The sequence below is a fragment of the Branchiostoma floridae genome, chromosome 2, assembly GCF_000003815.2.
Source record: "Branchiostoma floridae strain S238N-H82 chromosome 2, Bfl_VNyyK, whole genome shotgun sequence".
Taxonomy (NCBI): domain Eukaryota; kingdom Metazoa; phylum Chordata; class Leptocardii; order Amphioxiformes; family Branchiostomatidae; genus Branchiostoma; species Branchiostoma floridae.
This window is the reverse complement of record NC_049980.1, coordinates 28,490,260-28,507,091: the sequence shown is the minus strand read 5'-3', so window position 1 is coordinate 28,507,091 and position 16,832 is coordinate 28,490,260. Positions and strand designations below refer to the sequence as shown.

At 42.2% G+C, this 16,832-nt stretch overlaps 2 protein-coding genes across 2 annotated transcripts; both read right to left on the bottom strand.

The window, feature by feature from the left end:
- Positions 1-1,405: 1,405 nt before the first annotated feature.
- Positions 1,406-2,293, bottom strand: LOC118409132 (cell wall integrity and stress response component 3-like). The gene has a single exon (XM_035810001.1). It carries the CDS (start codon positions 2,291-2,293, stop codon positions 1,406-1,408), a length of 888 nt encoding a protein of 295 aa, XP_035665894.1.
- Positions 2,294-3,717: 1,424 nt separating this feature from the next.
- LOC118410361 (serine/threonine-protein kinase RIO2-like) lies at positions 3,718-12,132 on the bottom strand. Its single transcript, XM_035812044.1, has 10 exons — positions 11,967-12,132; positions 10,906-11,047; positions 9,421-9,534; positions 8,897-8,951; positions 8,451-8,571; positions 7,674-7,762; positions 6,452-6,643; positions 5,888-5,980; positions 5,419-5,491; positions 3,718-4,958 (listed from the first exon to the last, which is right to left on the bottom strand). Exons 1-10 carry the CDS (start codon positions 12,030-12,032, stop codon positions 4,299-4,301), a joined length of 1,605 nt encoding a protein of 534 aa, XP_035667937.1. The 5' UTR covers positions 12,033-12,132; the 3' UTR covers positions 3,718-4,298.
- Between the last annotated feature and the right edge of the window lie 4,700 nt (positions 12,133-16,832).

Sequence of the window (16,832 nt, the reverse complement as noted above, 5' to 3'; positions counted from 1 at the left end):
TTTGTTCTGATTCACAAGAATTGAAACACTAAACTAAGTGAAATGTTTTAGTGTAAAGATTGTGATTGTGATATCGGATATGGATCCATCGAATCCCTTCATTTTGCTCTGTATTCTGCAAGGCAACTCTCAAAAACATGCCATGATCAAGAGATATAGTCCATTCAACCCTTCTTTTCCTCTATGCTAAAAGATGTAGAATAAGGATAGTATCAATTCTGGGCCAATATCTTCTCGAATACTGTCATATATCAAGAATTAATCCTCGAAATCCATATGTTTGTTCAGTCCAACCTCCCTGCATGAAATTGATATGTTGAACATTTCAAAAGAAATATATCCTTTTGTTTGGAACTTTATTGTTGTACTTACTTTTGACATGGGTAATTCCTTATGATAGTTCTTTTACTTATTTTAGACGCCAATTTGCTACTTTATCTTATTTATTGTCTCTGGGGTCAGTGCAGTTATCAATTCTGTATTCCAAACCACTGGCCTCCCCTGGCGGAACAATGTTGTTACTACACAAAACATATGCTGTGCAGCTCAAGACCCTTTCACCTTTCGGTGTCTTTGCCTTCTGGAGCGCTTTACTCTCTTATGAGCAAGCCGGTAACAGAAGACACTACCAAATTCAGATTTAGATTTGTTGAAATTGCTTATGTACATGGCAAAACCATAGCCTGGTATCCAGCCGTATTATAGCTCCCGAGTCTCTTCTGTCTTCTCTGCAAATACGTATTTGTGGAGAGGACAGAATAGACACGGGATCTATAGTACGGATGGATACCTGGCAAGCAAAACTAGGCAGCTTTAAGTTAGCTGATATTGGGTGCCAGCACATTCATATATTTACACTTCTGACTGAATACACAACTCAACTGGTTAAAGTATATTCCAAATGAAACAATAAGATTAAGCCTAAAGACAAACTTTCTTGAGTAGAATATAATTTGAACTTGATTGAATTGATCGACTTTCAATTAAACATGTAAAGCTTATTATCATTTCCCTATCATTGACTTGGTTTAAGTTACGTCTCATGTAAGTCGATATTAAATCACATCAGTGGCATGGTGTTCGCTGACTACATTTTCACAAAGAGTGGGCAAAGCAGAAATCAATTTCGAGCGGACAGAATGAGGCGTGTATTTATTACATTAGTGGACAAAGCGGAAAACATCTTGTACCAAGGTAACTTGAAGGAACAGCAGAGTATCTCACACGGCAAATCAAGTTCGGAAAGGAAATGTTGGTAAGTGTCGTGGTTACGTTGCTTCTAATCTCAAAGCAGATTTAGTAGCAATAGGACTTGTTTTGAACGTATTTAGCGATGTTTTGTAGGTTTTTCTGGAGGTGCGCGCTTTTTACAGATAGCCTACTGTTATATCTGCTTGGATAGAGATCATGTCGCGTCGTGGCCGCCGACTTGGAGCTGGCCAAACACAGGTTCCACCTCGCGCGCTGACAGGACTTCCCCGTAGTAGGGAAAATCTTCAAAACCAGAGTCGGTGTCCGGTTTCTTGTCGACAAGGGGGATAAGGTCCCTGAAAATGTCCTTTCCGTTCCTCCTCTTCCAGATCCAGACAGTGACCAAAACGCCGACGACTAAAACTCCTCCAACCACGCCTAAGATGATAGGAACAAGAGGGGGTCCTGTTTGATGGTTATCATCAGTTTGTCCGGCATTTTCTGGTGAGGTGGTTTGGAGGGGGTTCACCGTTGCATTACTGAGTGGATTGGTAGAATTTTCTACTGGACTTGTCATGGTTACGTTAATGGTGGGTCCGTCAACCGAGGATGAATTCACAGGAATGGTTGTCTGTTCAGCGATGTCTGTTGGAAGGACATCGTCAGTTGTCATATTTGTAGACACAGTAGATGTGTGGAAAGAAGATGAGTTACTTGGAGTGTTCGATGTTTGGGGCATCGTTGATGGCGTGGATGACGACGTAACGTTTGCATCATCAGGTTTGCTGGTCGTTGGCTCATCAACAGCGTTTGTAGTGGTGACGTTGCTAATCGTCGCTGGCACTGTGGTTGCATTGCTACCTTTCGACGTCGTATGAGCGTCACCTGGCGGCGTTGTCAAGGCTGGTCTTATAGTATCCTCTTTGCTGATGGTTTGTGAAGAGGCAGTTGTAACAGATCCAGTCGTAGAGGACAGAGTATGTAATGGTGTTGTGATCGGCAGTTTGGTGACTGGCGATGAGGCAGCGAAGGGCGTTGCCGTCTCCGTGGCAACCGTTTCCGATGGTGATGATACTGACGTCAGAGAGACGGTAGTTGGCATCGTCGTTGTGCCTACAACAATACACAATGAATGATAGTAATTCGAAATTTGGACATACATGTATCGTCTTCGCTCCTAGTTGGGATTTAAAATACTTTTTTATCATGCATTTCATGCAGTACAGTTAGGGTTAGGGTAAAGGGACTTTTTTCACTCCAAGTTAAACTTGACATTTGTATAAGGTTTCAACACACTTCGACAAGTTTCGAATTTTATCCGCATTGTATAAACCGCCGAGGCAGACTGACTCCCGCACATGTATTCACGTCCGACCCACGTATTAGTGAGGCAGTTAGAGATTCACCCTACAACATCTACTGTTATTTGTAACAAATTTCCGTGTGTTTGCCGATGTCACACGCTACTCTAGATCTGTTATCATTAAGGACACCAAAGAGTAAACATGACTACAGTGCAGTAGTGGTGTTATTTCTCAATCTATTCTATGCCACTTTTTTGTAAAGAGTTTCTTAAAGTAAACTACCATGCTAGATTTTCACATTTCACGACGTGTTATAGCTATAGGTAATGTTAACGTTCCTAACTGTAGAAAAATTGTCCTATTTTGACCGGATCTCTGAAGCGGCCTAAAATAGAACATACGTGACGCATGAATACGCAACAATAACGTTGCGTGTGATTATAGATTTAAATACCTTACCACATGTAACACCACCAACGTCAAACAGCAGACAACAGTTAGTGATGATAAAAACGTGGAGCACTCCAAGCTTATGTCCGCCCATTGTCGCACCCTATCCTCACGATGTGCAGGTGGTTACCAACATGTTTCTCTGATAACTGTGTTTGTCTTAAAGGGCAGGGAAGTTGTTTACATGCGCGTTACACCACGTGATGTCATCAACTCTCTTGTATCTACTGACTTTCGTCTATACGTAAGTAATTCAGAAATAATCGTTCATATTTCCCACGGAGCTTTTTTATATTTCCAGAGTATTAGATGCAAAGAAAGACAGTAACTTCCAGACATTTGCTGGCCCGAAAATCCCGCATTAGCCCATGAGAAGACAGCGTTAAATGTCCACTGATGTCTTGTTGGCTGTGGAACTGTGGGATCAAAGGTCATGTGACAAAGGTTCTTTTCTGACCTACTTACAGTGTGTCCACACTAGCTAATGATTAGTACTTCAGTGCTGTTGCCACTATGTTGTTCATCTATACAAAGCAATATGAGGTCTTGTGGGCTACTGGGTTGATTTCTGACATTTTCTAAGTACATTACGGATAGCCATCATGTGTCAGAGTTCAACCTTCTCCCTGATTTGGGCCAGTGTACTCTGCCAACTTTAAACTGCTTATAACACCAGTCAGACGGTTTATGTTTGATTTTTTACACCTTAGACTAATAGTATGTAAAAGTAATTCTTCGGGTGACATGCATCAGATCTTACAAAAAGGACAGCTTTTGTAGCATAAATGTGTTTTATTTCTAAGAATGCCCTTAGCTTCCTTTATATAAGTCTATGTTATCAGATTTACTGTAACTCTTTGCCATATCACTTATGCAGGACAAAATTACTTTGTATTCATCTTATCATTCTGACATGTATACTATACATGTAACATTACATACATTTGTATTTGCTGAACAACAGAAAATGTTGAGAGTTTCCCATTTTCTTGCATGGCAAAACCAAAGTACTCTAAATCTGTTCTGATTTGAGAAGACTAAATTTTTCAGTATGGGAAGAGAGAGTAGTTCAGTGTTTTGAATGTGGACAAACAGAAGACATCACTGACAGAATGTCTGTACTGTTCACGTTTTGTGGTGGAAAGGTTGCTGAAATAAAAAATTACTGTCAACAAAAATTACCAAGGGCTGTTTCCAGCCTCAAATGTTGTTCCTTCCTACTCAATTGTTTTGGGAGCACATGTTGACATGTTGTCGTCTTCATCAATCCCATGTCATGAAATTCAGACTTTGGGACAGAAGGGGTGTCTCAAAATCAAATGTCTGTCCCAGGTATGGATCATAAAATCCCCTCTAGAACCAGACAGAAGACAAGCTCTGTTTGATATTGTCCCTGTTCTCCCTGCGTGTGCGGGTGACCGCTCCAGCCTCCCCCTTCAGCAGCCGTCTCTTCTGCACAGCCTTCTTCCTCTTCACCAGGCTCTGCTTCACCTTTGCTCTCACGTACTCCCTGTCCATGGTGGCCTGGGAGACAGAGCTGCTCATGCTGGGGGAACTCCTGGTCCTGTGGGACACCGGCTGGCTCTGGCTGGAGGCGTCGCGGAAGGGACGCTGGCTGCGGTTGGCCATGCTGAGATCTTCCAAGTTCAAGTTGTCATCCTCTGAAGCGTCCGATACCTCTCCTTCTTCATCCTCATCTGTTTGTTTGCTGTCCTGTTCTGTTAGCGTTACTCTATCGTCAGTTACTAGATTTTCACGCTCATCATTGTCCTTGTCTACAGATTTGTCCGCAGCTTCCTCAGTGTCTACCACATTACTGTGTGAAGGTGTCAAAGAGTCCATCATAGTACCATCTGTTGCCTTTGACTCAAGAGGTCTGGAAGATTCTGAAGCCTTATTACTTTCATCCTCAATATTTCCTTCTGCATCTTCTTCCTCCTCATCACTACTTCCATCCTCTTCAGATGCTTCTGATTGCTCTAGTTTGCTGGATGAGGCATCCTCTTCCATCCCCTATGAAAAGAAAGAGCTCTTTAACTTTCCTACTCATCAACTGTAGCACATATATGTAGATATGCATGACTGAGACACATCAGCTACTAACAGGCTGGGACTAACAAAACATAAGCCATCTACGGTCAAGTTACATTGTGCAATGCCTGTACAAGGTAGGAGTCTAGAGTGTTGCATCTCACAATGCTTTGATATAAAGACCATTGAGGATGGGATCACACACACACTCACTGTCCGGTTTAACGTCTGAATGATTCATATGTAAAACATAGCCGTCTATCGTGTAATACATTACAAAGAAAAGTGCTCACATATTGCCTCAGTCATTGATTTGCACTAAAGTGAGATACATCAGAATATTAAGTTCAACTAACAAATGAAATGATATGCAGTATAGAGAGCAATCTGGCATGCATGAAAATAAATATTCTCCTGTTGGATGTGCATATATGTTACCAACCTGCTCCAGAGACTCCTGCATCTCTTTGGTGAAGCCACTGGCAGCAACCTCCACATCCAGGTCAAACTCACGTCTGGAATAGTACAGAACACAAAGTCAAGGTTAATGTCTATGGCAGACTATGGACAGGTCTGGTTAAACTTAGTACAGTCTTAGATCAGCTTGAGTCTCTTTAGACTACCTATCTGGTAACAAAATTGAGATGTTCTGCCTGTCTTAGTCTAACAAGGGGGAAAATTACTGTTATTTTATGATGTTTTAATGATGATATTTATATGTGTATTCTTGCCCACAATTTACAGGTGTATAGCAATCATTTTCAATGTTGAGTTATCTTTCTTTCTACAGTTCTGGCTGTTAAATGTAGGAGCACACAACTTCATCAAAACTGGAGAGTTCAGAGTACCCTTCTGGGTTAAATTTTCAAATTTTCAAGTCAAATTTGGAAAAACCTGCAATTGTGACTGACCTGACATCATCGAATGTTGGGTACAGCTCGCTCTCATACCCAAACCTGCGCAGGAAGAAGTCCCGGATACACTGCACATCTCTGTTGAAGTACCTGCAGATGGGGGAGGATTGAGTAGGGCCTTAGTAAGGAAGGGAGACATGCAAACAAGGGCAGTGGCAAATTCATAAGGCTTCAAATATTGTGTCTTGAAACTTTTGAACATTTCTTTGTGGTGAACTCTCCATCTCAAATTTACGACACAGTAATTACACCTTCCTTGTATGTCTACTATAGCTACAGAAATGTTTAAACCATGAAATCAAACTTATTTTTCTCTCCGATCATTTTTGTTTAGTCTTCATTCAAACCTGTGCAAGTGGCCACCTTTACATACATGTAGAGACCACCTGTGATAACTTTTTAGGGTTCCTTAGATAATTCTTCCTATTGACACAAGCATGAAGAATTCTGTCTAAAGTGACCACCTGTCCACATGGACAGATTCGATCAGTATCTGAGTGGTCTTGAGCAGTTTACACAGCAATACTACTGATAACAAATAAAGCCATTAGAAGCCCTGACCATTCAGCGTTAGGATGAGAGATGGAGACCATCTGAGGGAAGTCGATCACGGTCACTCCGTCCTTCTCGTCCAGCATCAGGTTAAACTCGTTGAAGTCTCCGTGGATCAGACCGTGGTTGGCGAACCTCACGATCAGCTCCATGCACTCGTTATACACGGCAGGAGGGTCCGCCACATCATGCACCTGGCACCTGTGGGTGGAGACAGTTCAAACAACACATGAGGGTCCGCCACATCATGCACCTGGCACCTGTGGGGGAAGCAGTTCAAACAACACATGAGGGTCCGCCACATCATGCACCTGGCACCTGTGGGTGGAGACAGTTCAAACAACACACGAGGGTCCGCCACATCATGCACCTGGCACCTGTGGGTGGAGACAGGTCAAACAACACATGAGGGTCCGCCACATCATGCACCTGGCACCTGTGGGTGGAGACAGTTCAAACAACACATGAGGGTCCGCCACATCATGCACCTGGCACCTGTGGGTGGAGACAGTTCAAACAACACATGAGGGTCCGCCACATCATGCACCTGGCACCTGTGGGGGAAGCAGTTCAAACAACACATGAGGGTCCGCCACATCATGCACCTGGCACCTGTGGGTGGAGACAGTTCAAACAACACACGAGGGTCCGCCACATCATGCACCTGGCACCTGTGGGGGAAGCAGTTCAAACAACAAATGAGGGTCCGCCACATCATGCACCTGGCACCTGTGGGGGAAACAGTTCAAACAACACATGATGCTTAAGTATTAGTAAAATGAAATTTTCTCTATCATTCACATAAAAATGTAGTCTTTTCTGAAAGCATCTATGTCATCCATGTCAATCATTTGACCACAATGTGCTTTTTCGTGTGACAAATTACCAAAGCCATGACATAAAAAAAAAGACTGACCCATTGGCGAGTATGGTAATAATACAAGCAAAGAGCACACAATAGTGAATTGATTTAAAGATTACAGTTTCAGAGACATGAGTAATAAAGGAAATTTCACTTTACTGGCACTATAAAGGCCATTTTGGCAGGCCCTTTGAATAGAAATAATCACATCACTATATTTCTTGTGTGCCTTGCAATGTTGGTGGTGAAATTTCACTGTTACTGAAACATGCAGGGATGGAAGGGGAAGAATATTGTAGCTGTGTTGCAAGAGTTAGGTCAGTATTACATTCTATAAGATTTACCATATAATGTAAAATTTCTACTCACATAGGGTAGGCATTGACCAGCTCCATGACCACTACGTGTCTGTTGAAGTCCACAGGTTTTGGCACAGGGAAACCGTGTTCATGCAGGGCCTGGAAAAGGGAGAGGCTGTGTCAGCATTTTAACAAAGTCTCATTGCCTAATATTCTGCAACTACAGAGTATGGAGTGTAGAGTTAAAATCCTTAACGATCTGGATTGCAAGGAAGGAGAAGAAGAGGTCCAAGAGAAGAGAAGCAATCCATTCCTAGACAGCAAAAGATTAAATCAAACTGGTCAACCCAGTTCCTGTAATTCTTGCAAATTTCTGGTGGTTTTATGACTGTGGTTAAATAACAGCAGACTTAGGCACGATCTAGACAAGGTTTTTCCCGATATCAGCAAGCCAACAACCTCTCGCCGACAGCTTTTATTCAGCATCTAGATGGAACTGCAATATCGCCATAAAGATATTAGGAAAATTTCTCCCAAAAGGTCCGGACCATTCGTAGGATAGCTTACCAGGGGTCCCCGATAGCTTAGCAGGGGTCCCCGACAGCTTCCGCGCGCATGTAGATGTGTCCCTACTTTGGGAAGGCTCATTAGCATACAACGCGGGCTCATTAGGCTATATAGCTGTTTATGACTGCAAGCGCCACGGGTGTCCCACGGCCAACGTTCCAGATCCCTCTGGACACATCCACAGATATCGGTAAAAACTGTGTATAGATTGGGCCTTAAAGTTAAAGGCATTTACTAGTACAGTAACTGAAGGGTATGAGGCCAAACCTGTTCTACATACCTTCATGAAAGCGAACTCCTTCATGGCGGCCAGCCTGGACAGGTAGAGCCAGGAGCAGCTCTGCCGGTGCCGGTGGTAGTCTCGCTTGTGTTTGATGGCACGGAAGGACTGGCGGCCCAGTCTGCAGGAGGAGCAAAGATTTAGGGTCAATAAAAGGAGTCTTCTGTGGTACAGTAAAATATGTCAAAGTGGTCACCAGTACAGAAGGACAATCTGGCAGTGTGACTACCTTTTCGCTGTCCCTTCAGATAATTTTTCCCGTTAACAGAAGCATTAAGAATCCTTTCTATAGTGATCACCTGCCCACAAAGACCAGATTTTATTGTTCCACTGACTGGTTTTAACCTTTACAGAAACATTCAAGACAGAAGTCATCCAACAGCACTGTTCGATGACTAAAGTGTGTTGATCAAATGGAAGGAAAATAAAGCCAAACAGAACTTTACCTGTGAAGTTTCATGACCAGCTGTTCCCCTTCCTCATTAGCAACAATGTAGATATCTGTAACAGGAAAATAGCAGTTGAGGCATATGGCATGAAGCATTGAATATCCATCAATTTTATTTACTAGATTACTTACTAGATTACAAAATGTTAAAAACAAGGACACCCCCAAAATCTTAGATGTTGGGATTTTTGTAAAATTAATGCTACAAAATATTAACTTAAAATCTAAATCATTTATCACAATTCACATTTATTTCATGTTGCTAAGTTTTTTTTCCTTTCACCTGGGGACAATGTACTGAATTTGGTAGTACAGTCAAACCTGGTAGGGCCACCACCTGGCACAGGTGACCACCTCCAGTCACAAGCCACATAAAAATCTGAAACAGTCCCATCCATTTATACATAGTTAACCCCATCTTGCCCTAATCATTTTTCCTTGGCACCTTGACATTTTTCCTTGGCTGAATTGTTCCTGAATCTAGGTTTGACTGTAAACTTCAACACAATCCAGCAACCTCACCTGACTCCTTGCCGACCCCGATCTGGTTCCCAAACGAGGCCACGACCTCCCGCGAGGTCAGCGACTTCAGCGCCAGGAAGTCGTAACCGCTGTAGATCAGACGGTAGCCCTCCCCTGTAGAGGATCATGGGAATGGTCACTGATCAGGATGATGGGTACTAAATTCATAGTATTCAAACAGTGCAGGGATGGAACATGCCAACAAACCTCTATGTTACAATGGGACAGTCCAGAACCGATCTGAACAACATGTACAATGTAGCTTATTTGGCATTATAGATTTACAGTAACCCTGCATGCATCTTTGTTACTTGTTTACATACTATCAACAGCCTGCTGGCATTTCCAAATACAAGAAATACTGTAAATGCATTTAAGTTCGCGGAGATTTAATTTCGCGGTAGCGGGAAAAAGGACTTTTTGCGGTGGTTTTAATTTTGCGGGTACACCATAGACTGCAGTCTAATACCATTATAGAAAAATGTTCGCGGTGGTTTTAAGTTCGCGGTGAAGTGGTCACCGCAAAAACCGCGAACATTAATCCACCGCGAGCATGTCTTCATTTACAGTATTTAACAAACACGGCTTTTGCTGTTAAAGCTATGAGAATGAATATAATGAGTACTTTCATCATGGGTACAGAAACTCCAAGCAGAGCAGTCTACATTCAACATTCAATTATACATATTACTGTTTAATTGTCTTCAATATAGCACTAGTACTGTTGGCCGATCACTATATCATGTTCAGTGGATTATTTGCAACAATGTACAAGTGTAGCTCTTGCTATTTTCTTGCTTGGACCAATAAGCCTCAAAACATAATCTGTTAATTTTCTTATCGGACCAACATCCGGTCTACTGAATTTTTGCCTTGCCGCCAGGCAAGGCTTTACGCCAGCTTTCTTCCATGGATCCATGGATCAATGGACGGACCTTTTAACCCAGCCCTTCCAAAGCCCCTTCCAAAGGCCCTTCTTTCCTTGCCGAGTTTCATGGCTTAGTTAGACAATGGTACATTCCAGGCGAGTATTATAACGCTCTTCTAGACGCATGTTACTGTATGTGGTCCAGCGTAATAAATCTACGCTTTAACTCACCATGTTTATATAAATATATATCACAAATTGCATCAGAAGGAACTTAGTTTGTAATAAAAAATAATGCATATTCATTGTGGGTCAAAAAGTTTTACAAAACCTGTTTAATGTGCCAATAATTCATCTGACATAAATTATGATAATGAGGGGGGAGGGGGGCGACATGTGGAACTCAGGATTTTTAAGCGTAGAATCTAGTCTAACTTACCAAAATAACATAAAATACGCGGCAAGGCACAGCTTTTTTAAAAAGATTTCTTGTTTCACTTCAGGTCCATTTTTTCTGGACTGCTCCAACAAGAAAAAAACCATCCCTAGGCCACAAAGATATGAAGATACCACCCAGAGACTGATGCTTATACAGAGAGTAGTAAAATTACACGCACATGTCTTTCCCCTGTCGAAGCAGATGAGTTTGTTCTTGCAGAGTTCCTTCAGCACCTTGTGGCAGCCGCCGTGCTTGAGTTTGGCGATGGAAGCCACGAGGCTGGCAGGCACGACCTCGTGATTCTTCATCCCCATCTCTATCTGCAGGGGACAGAAATATAGCAATATTAGAATTGGATGCCTGGAGTATCTTTTCAGTAGAACTAGAAGTGTCTTTTTTTCCTTTAGTGCCCATGGCCACTATCATATGATGATCATCATTCACCCGGACGGGAGACCTGGCGCATTCCCATCTTGTATTGTTGTAATTAGCCAGCGAAAGGGTACGTGTGTCACCAATGTCAAGGGTGATATAGCCCCGTCGTGTGTAAGTACGTAGACCGATGATGATGACGAAGGTACCCAGACTGTAACCTGTAAGGTTTAATTCACTCAAACCAGAAAGGACCCAAACTCTTTCCAATAAGTGAGGTGGTTTCTTTTCCGTGCTTAAGGCATGTATTTTTCTGACAAATGGGACATCCATTTAACATTCTTAATCTATCCAAGCAAGGAGGTTAAAAAGAGAACCCCCATGACAAACTGAAGCTAACATTACTGGTACTGGTTTATCCGTATGAAATTGAAAAGCCTTTCCAAAGGGCAGTCTGCATGGGGACTTGCCAGGGATTTGAACCCTGGATGTCTTGATTCTGGGGTTGCCAAGCAATCACAATGCCAAACATTTTGATATTATGGTATATTTTACATAAATAGACTAACTTTTGTTAGACCGAGGAGGTAGACAGCAGTAAGTTGAGTAAAGTATTAACGTTATGTGATTCTGGATATCTTCCAGTTTAGAAACAGAATCTTTGCTCAAACGAAATTGATGAAATTCAGAAATATCTATTGTCATTTGGAGAGGTAACGACGATGAGTGCTGTAAATTTGTAACAGTATTTTTGACAAAATGCTCATGCCTGTTCATGTTCAACACTGCCCATATGCCCCCCTCCCCACTGTACCACACTGCTTTTCCATAATCGGAAGAATAAAATGACTTATCTCGCCTACTTACCGCTGTGAGGACTCTAAAATCCTCCCTCGTCAGGTAACGCAACATGGTGACGTTTAATCTCCCCATTTTCGATACTTTGTGGATCGTCTACCCTCACAAACTACACAAATTTCGCAATCGCGAAAGAAACACATGCGACTAAGCCAAGGTAAAAGGTCACCCGTGCAACCACGCCATCTAGCGGTTCTTCTCCAAACATCAGAATTTATCTTTTGACGTCCTGAATCTGATCCTGATAGCGGGTGCCACTTTCTAACTTTCTATCAGATCCGTACTTTCCAACCTTTCCCTTTTTCTGTGAACCAGGTAACGTTACATGTAACGTTACTTCTATTCTTTTCTTAAAAAATTAGGTTGTAGCCTCATTTGGTAGCTAGGCTCCATTAGTCGTTTTTTTGTACCATGGTGTGCTTTTTTTGTTTGTTTAATGTTTGTTTGAACCAAGGTGGTTTTACTGGTTGTATCTAGATATCTATAAAACCCTTGTTTAAACCAAGTTAACGTTACATGCATACTGATAGTCTTTTTATTAGTTACAACGTTCTGACTTGGAAAGGCAAGTTTGTAAGACAAAACGGGGGAATCAGAAAACTCTCAGTACGACCTTCCCTCCCGGCATGTCCTTGAAGATCGCTAATGCTATAGTGCTCTACTTTTACCAAGAGAAGAACGGTTCCCCCCTCCCCCTTTCGTGACGTATGGTCATCCATCACACAATTTGTAATCGTTGGGGGGCTGCAAGAAAATAATTGTATCATTTTATTTTACCCTGAAATCATTACGCAAACCCCCTCTCCCCGTTGTGACCTCATTAATCAAGCGAGCCTTAATCTTGCTGAGGATTTATTTTGTAATTGCATCATTTCTATTTTGTCATTCGATGTCGTCTTCATTGGTGGTCGGGCAATTTATCAGCAGATGACTCGAGCGTGTTCACCCATTATGGCGTTCAATAGTGGAGACTGTATCGTAATGGGTAAAAAATACACTATGTCAATCCGTTATTCCGTTTATAAAGCCTGAGTACCATCCTCCGTAGTGACCGCTGGCTCACTACTTTCGCTTTCGGGATCATGGCGGTGAGCTAGCGGTCACTACGGAGGATAGTACTCAGGCTACCGTTTATATTCCTGCAGTCATAGTTTTAGAATAGACGAGTATTATTGTGTTATTTCTTTGTGGTTGTCATATCATACAGCGTAATATGTAAAATTGCCAAGAATAAGGTTCGTTCATTATTCATTCATTCATTAATTGATTGATTAATCAATTCATTACTTCTTGCTGACGACTGTGACTATTGCTGTTTCAAAGAGTCTAAGTCTAAGTCTAAGTCTAAGTCTAAGTCTAAGTCTAAGTCTAAGTCTAAGTCTAAGTCTAAGTCTAAGTCTAAGTCTAAGTCTAAGTCTAAGTCTAAGTCTAAGTCTAAGTCTAGACACGTGTAAGTATTGGCCTAAATAAGGTCTTGAGATGATTACAAGGTCTTAGAAACGTCTAGTATCTGTTAATCGCTTCGCATTTCTGACCCTTAAGCTTGTGAAGTACAAGTAAAGAAGTTGCATCTCAGCACAGCCAATGGCAACACTCCATGTCTTATGTCAACACACATCGAGCATTCGGGACAGTCGCCAAAAATGGGATCAAGACAGACGCCGACAAAGCAATTCCATCAGTCCCCATTAATGCGTGTGATGAGATCGATCTGACCTGTTCGACATCTAAACATTAAGGAGCTACGCCAAGAAAACGATGCTAAAAAGTCAGCCACAGGAAACACCGGCAGGGCGCTGTAGGATGGCGTGGTGCCAGTGGCGCTGCACCAAGCATGGTCTCATGAGATAATACTGTCAGTGTGACTTGACCTCGTATGTGCAATTTTAAATACAATGCAAGAGCAATGGCTGTCGAATAAAAACTTCTACCCTTAATTAAGCTACTGGTGTTTCTGAACTGAACATCTTCCCAGTGCTGCTATTTTTATTTCAATAACGTTATTTCCGATGTTCAAAAGATTTACTGCTTAACCAGTAAGTGACAGCTAACTACAGGAGCATTTCATACATTGGATTACTCTGCAGAATATCTGGCCACTTAAGAGTATGGTCTACAGAGCTGTACGTTTGATGAGTGAATACCATTTTAAGCGTACCATTTTAGTTATGTTAATTTGTTTTGAGTAATCAAAGGCGCGCAATTCAGCCATCGGCTGCTATGTACATGGTTCATTCGCTCACCATCGCTCCATTTACAGGAAGGCTCATTGTTTCTTTCCTTCATTCATTGTTGTCAATTGAATAAACAACTTTTCGACCAAGGGAAAATGTGTTTAACACTGACCCTATTTTTTATTGCACATCATTCACGACAACGTCCATGATGCAGCCGTTCACTACAACAGAAAGGATATCAATGTCATCGAGGTGACATGAAGTAGGTTGTCTCGTAATTCATTGCGAATTCTTTGTTGGGGAAATGAAAATTTATGTTTAACCCTACAGACAATTGAATAGATATGGATCGAGTTTTCATCAGGCGCGCGAGCCTCGGGAAAAATTGTTTGATTTTTACACCTTAACCTACTTCGCCAGAACACCAAACATTCTTTCTGTGCAGAATACCCTTTTCCTAGCATTTTGACCCCATTTCCACTAGACGGTGATCACTGGGCGACCGTAAAGCGACCAAAGTTAGATTTGTCTAACCTATGATATTAAAATATGATTCAAGATGTAAAAATAATGTGACTTAACCGACAACATAAAAACACACAGGGGTAAGAGAATTCGTTCTTTTATCTTTAGGAACCTGGATGTGTACATACTACACCAGAACAGCACCACACAAGACACGTACATGTAGCGCCGGACCGGGGAGCTTTGGTTAATCCTCAGAACGCCATTAACCTAAGACCCTTTGCGGTTAGGCCGGAGGGAGGTTATATCCTAACTGTACACACCGGTATTAGACCGCCATAAATAGCCTGAAAAGTACATAACAAAGCCCTAAAGAGTTGCCGAATTGCATAAGATGTTTTTTCATCGACATCACAACGTGTGGTAGTTCGCTGGAGGCAGTTCAAAAGTTACCGTGAACTTTTATCTAGCTTTAATACAGACACGACAACTTTTGTTGGCTCACGGGCCTTGTGTGGTACTCAGAGCGGTGTAATATACTTATTTACGGAGTTTATCTATTACTTTCCTCCATCCTAACCGCGAGTGAGCATCGTCTGATGGGGTATTAAGCCTCGGCTTACCGTCCCGACCTTCCTGTCCCCAGAACCCCAGGCCTGGTCTGGTACAGCGCCCCAGACTGTTAAGGCTTGAGTGCAATATGGCAGGAAAAAGTTGGCACGATCCTTTATCAAGACTATCATGGTAAAGTGGGGGAAATTGAGGACGTTTCCCACCAAGATCTTGGAACCCATCCACATAATCTGTGCAAACCTGACGACAGGCTGTCGGTAAAAGGTGGCTTTACCGTGCAGATGTTATTTCCTCCGGATCTTGACTGTTTTGACTGACACAGTGCCCCAAACTGTATAGGCGTTCAGTGACATATGGCAGAAACAGATAGTACCACGCAGAACTTGCCAGAAGTGAGATATGATCCTTTGTCAGGCCTGTGATAACGTGGGGGAATTGATAACCTTTTCTCCTATCCACATGATCGGTGCCAAGGGGCTTCCTGCAAATGACAGGCGTCCCTAAGAAGCGGCTTACCACCAGCCTTTAGGAGATCTTCGGTAAGCTCTGTTCTGACGTAACGTCTCAGACTGTACAAGCGTGCGCTGCATGTAGGAAGACTTTGGTTCTACGTAAAGTAAGGCTCCCATTCCACGAGAGCGGAGACCTCGCTGCGAATTTTGATTCGACAGAGCTATTTAGATGACATGTTCATGTCCTGTACATGTATATACCACGGTCTTATTTTGCAATTAGCCCACTGGCATGATCTTGCAATAAAAGTATCGTCAACGATTTTCCCAGAGATAAAAAACTAAAAATATTTTTTACGCTTCGCGTGTTCTCTTTCCTTTTCAGCCATACTTTTATATGATGTATCATATTCCGACGACGATGAAATCAAGGGTTACACTAGTCGAGTTTAGGTCACAGCGCGATCGCTGTCCACTGAAATGGGGCACTGTATCGTGTTGTCAGAATCACTGGCACGTGATGTGTGTCTGACCTTTCTGTGGTTCCCAAACCCTTTGGGCCTGTTACATAAAACCAATGAGGTTCTATAGAGACCAAAAAGGTTATATAACCTCCTGGTTAAAACATTGACACGGAATTCCTATATATTAAAAGGAAATCAACTGTGAGTTGGCTTTAATTTGTGACGTGTTCACTACCTTTACACCCCTTGGCATCGGGGCAGAATTTCATAGATATCGATTTTTTTTCCTTTTTGTGTTTTTTGTTGTCGTTTATACTATACTTTAGTATCTTGCTTCGCATTAAAATCGGGTCAGAAGAATCCAATAGCATTGCCGTCACGTCAAAAGGGGCGCCTAAGGAGAAAATATCACAATAATAATTGAAAAATATTGAAAATATTGATATAGAAGCACTCGATTCCGGTTGTTATCACTGAGCAATATGGCGAGATGATTTCCCCAATCTCTAATTGCAATACGGTCTAATAAGTCTTAACGAAAATTGCTCCCACTTGCCAATTACCAAGTAATGACGTGGGCTGACTAATTGAAAACTGCTAATTGAGTCCCCTTCTCTCGGGAGTGAACACAGACTTTACTGGCGCCATGTTGCTCATCCCAAGGACATATCCAGGCAGGATAACTAGCTTGCATCAGACGTAAAAAATAACGCTGCACTGGAGAGATCTTTAAAATATGGCATC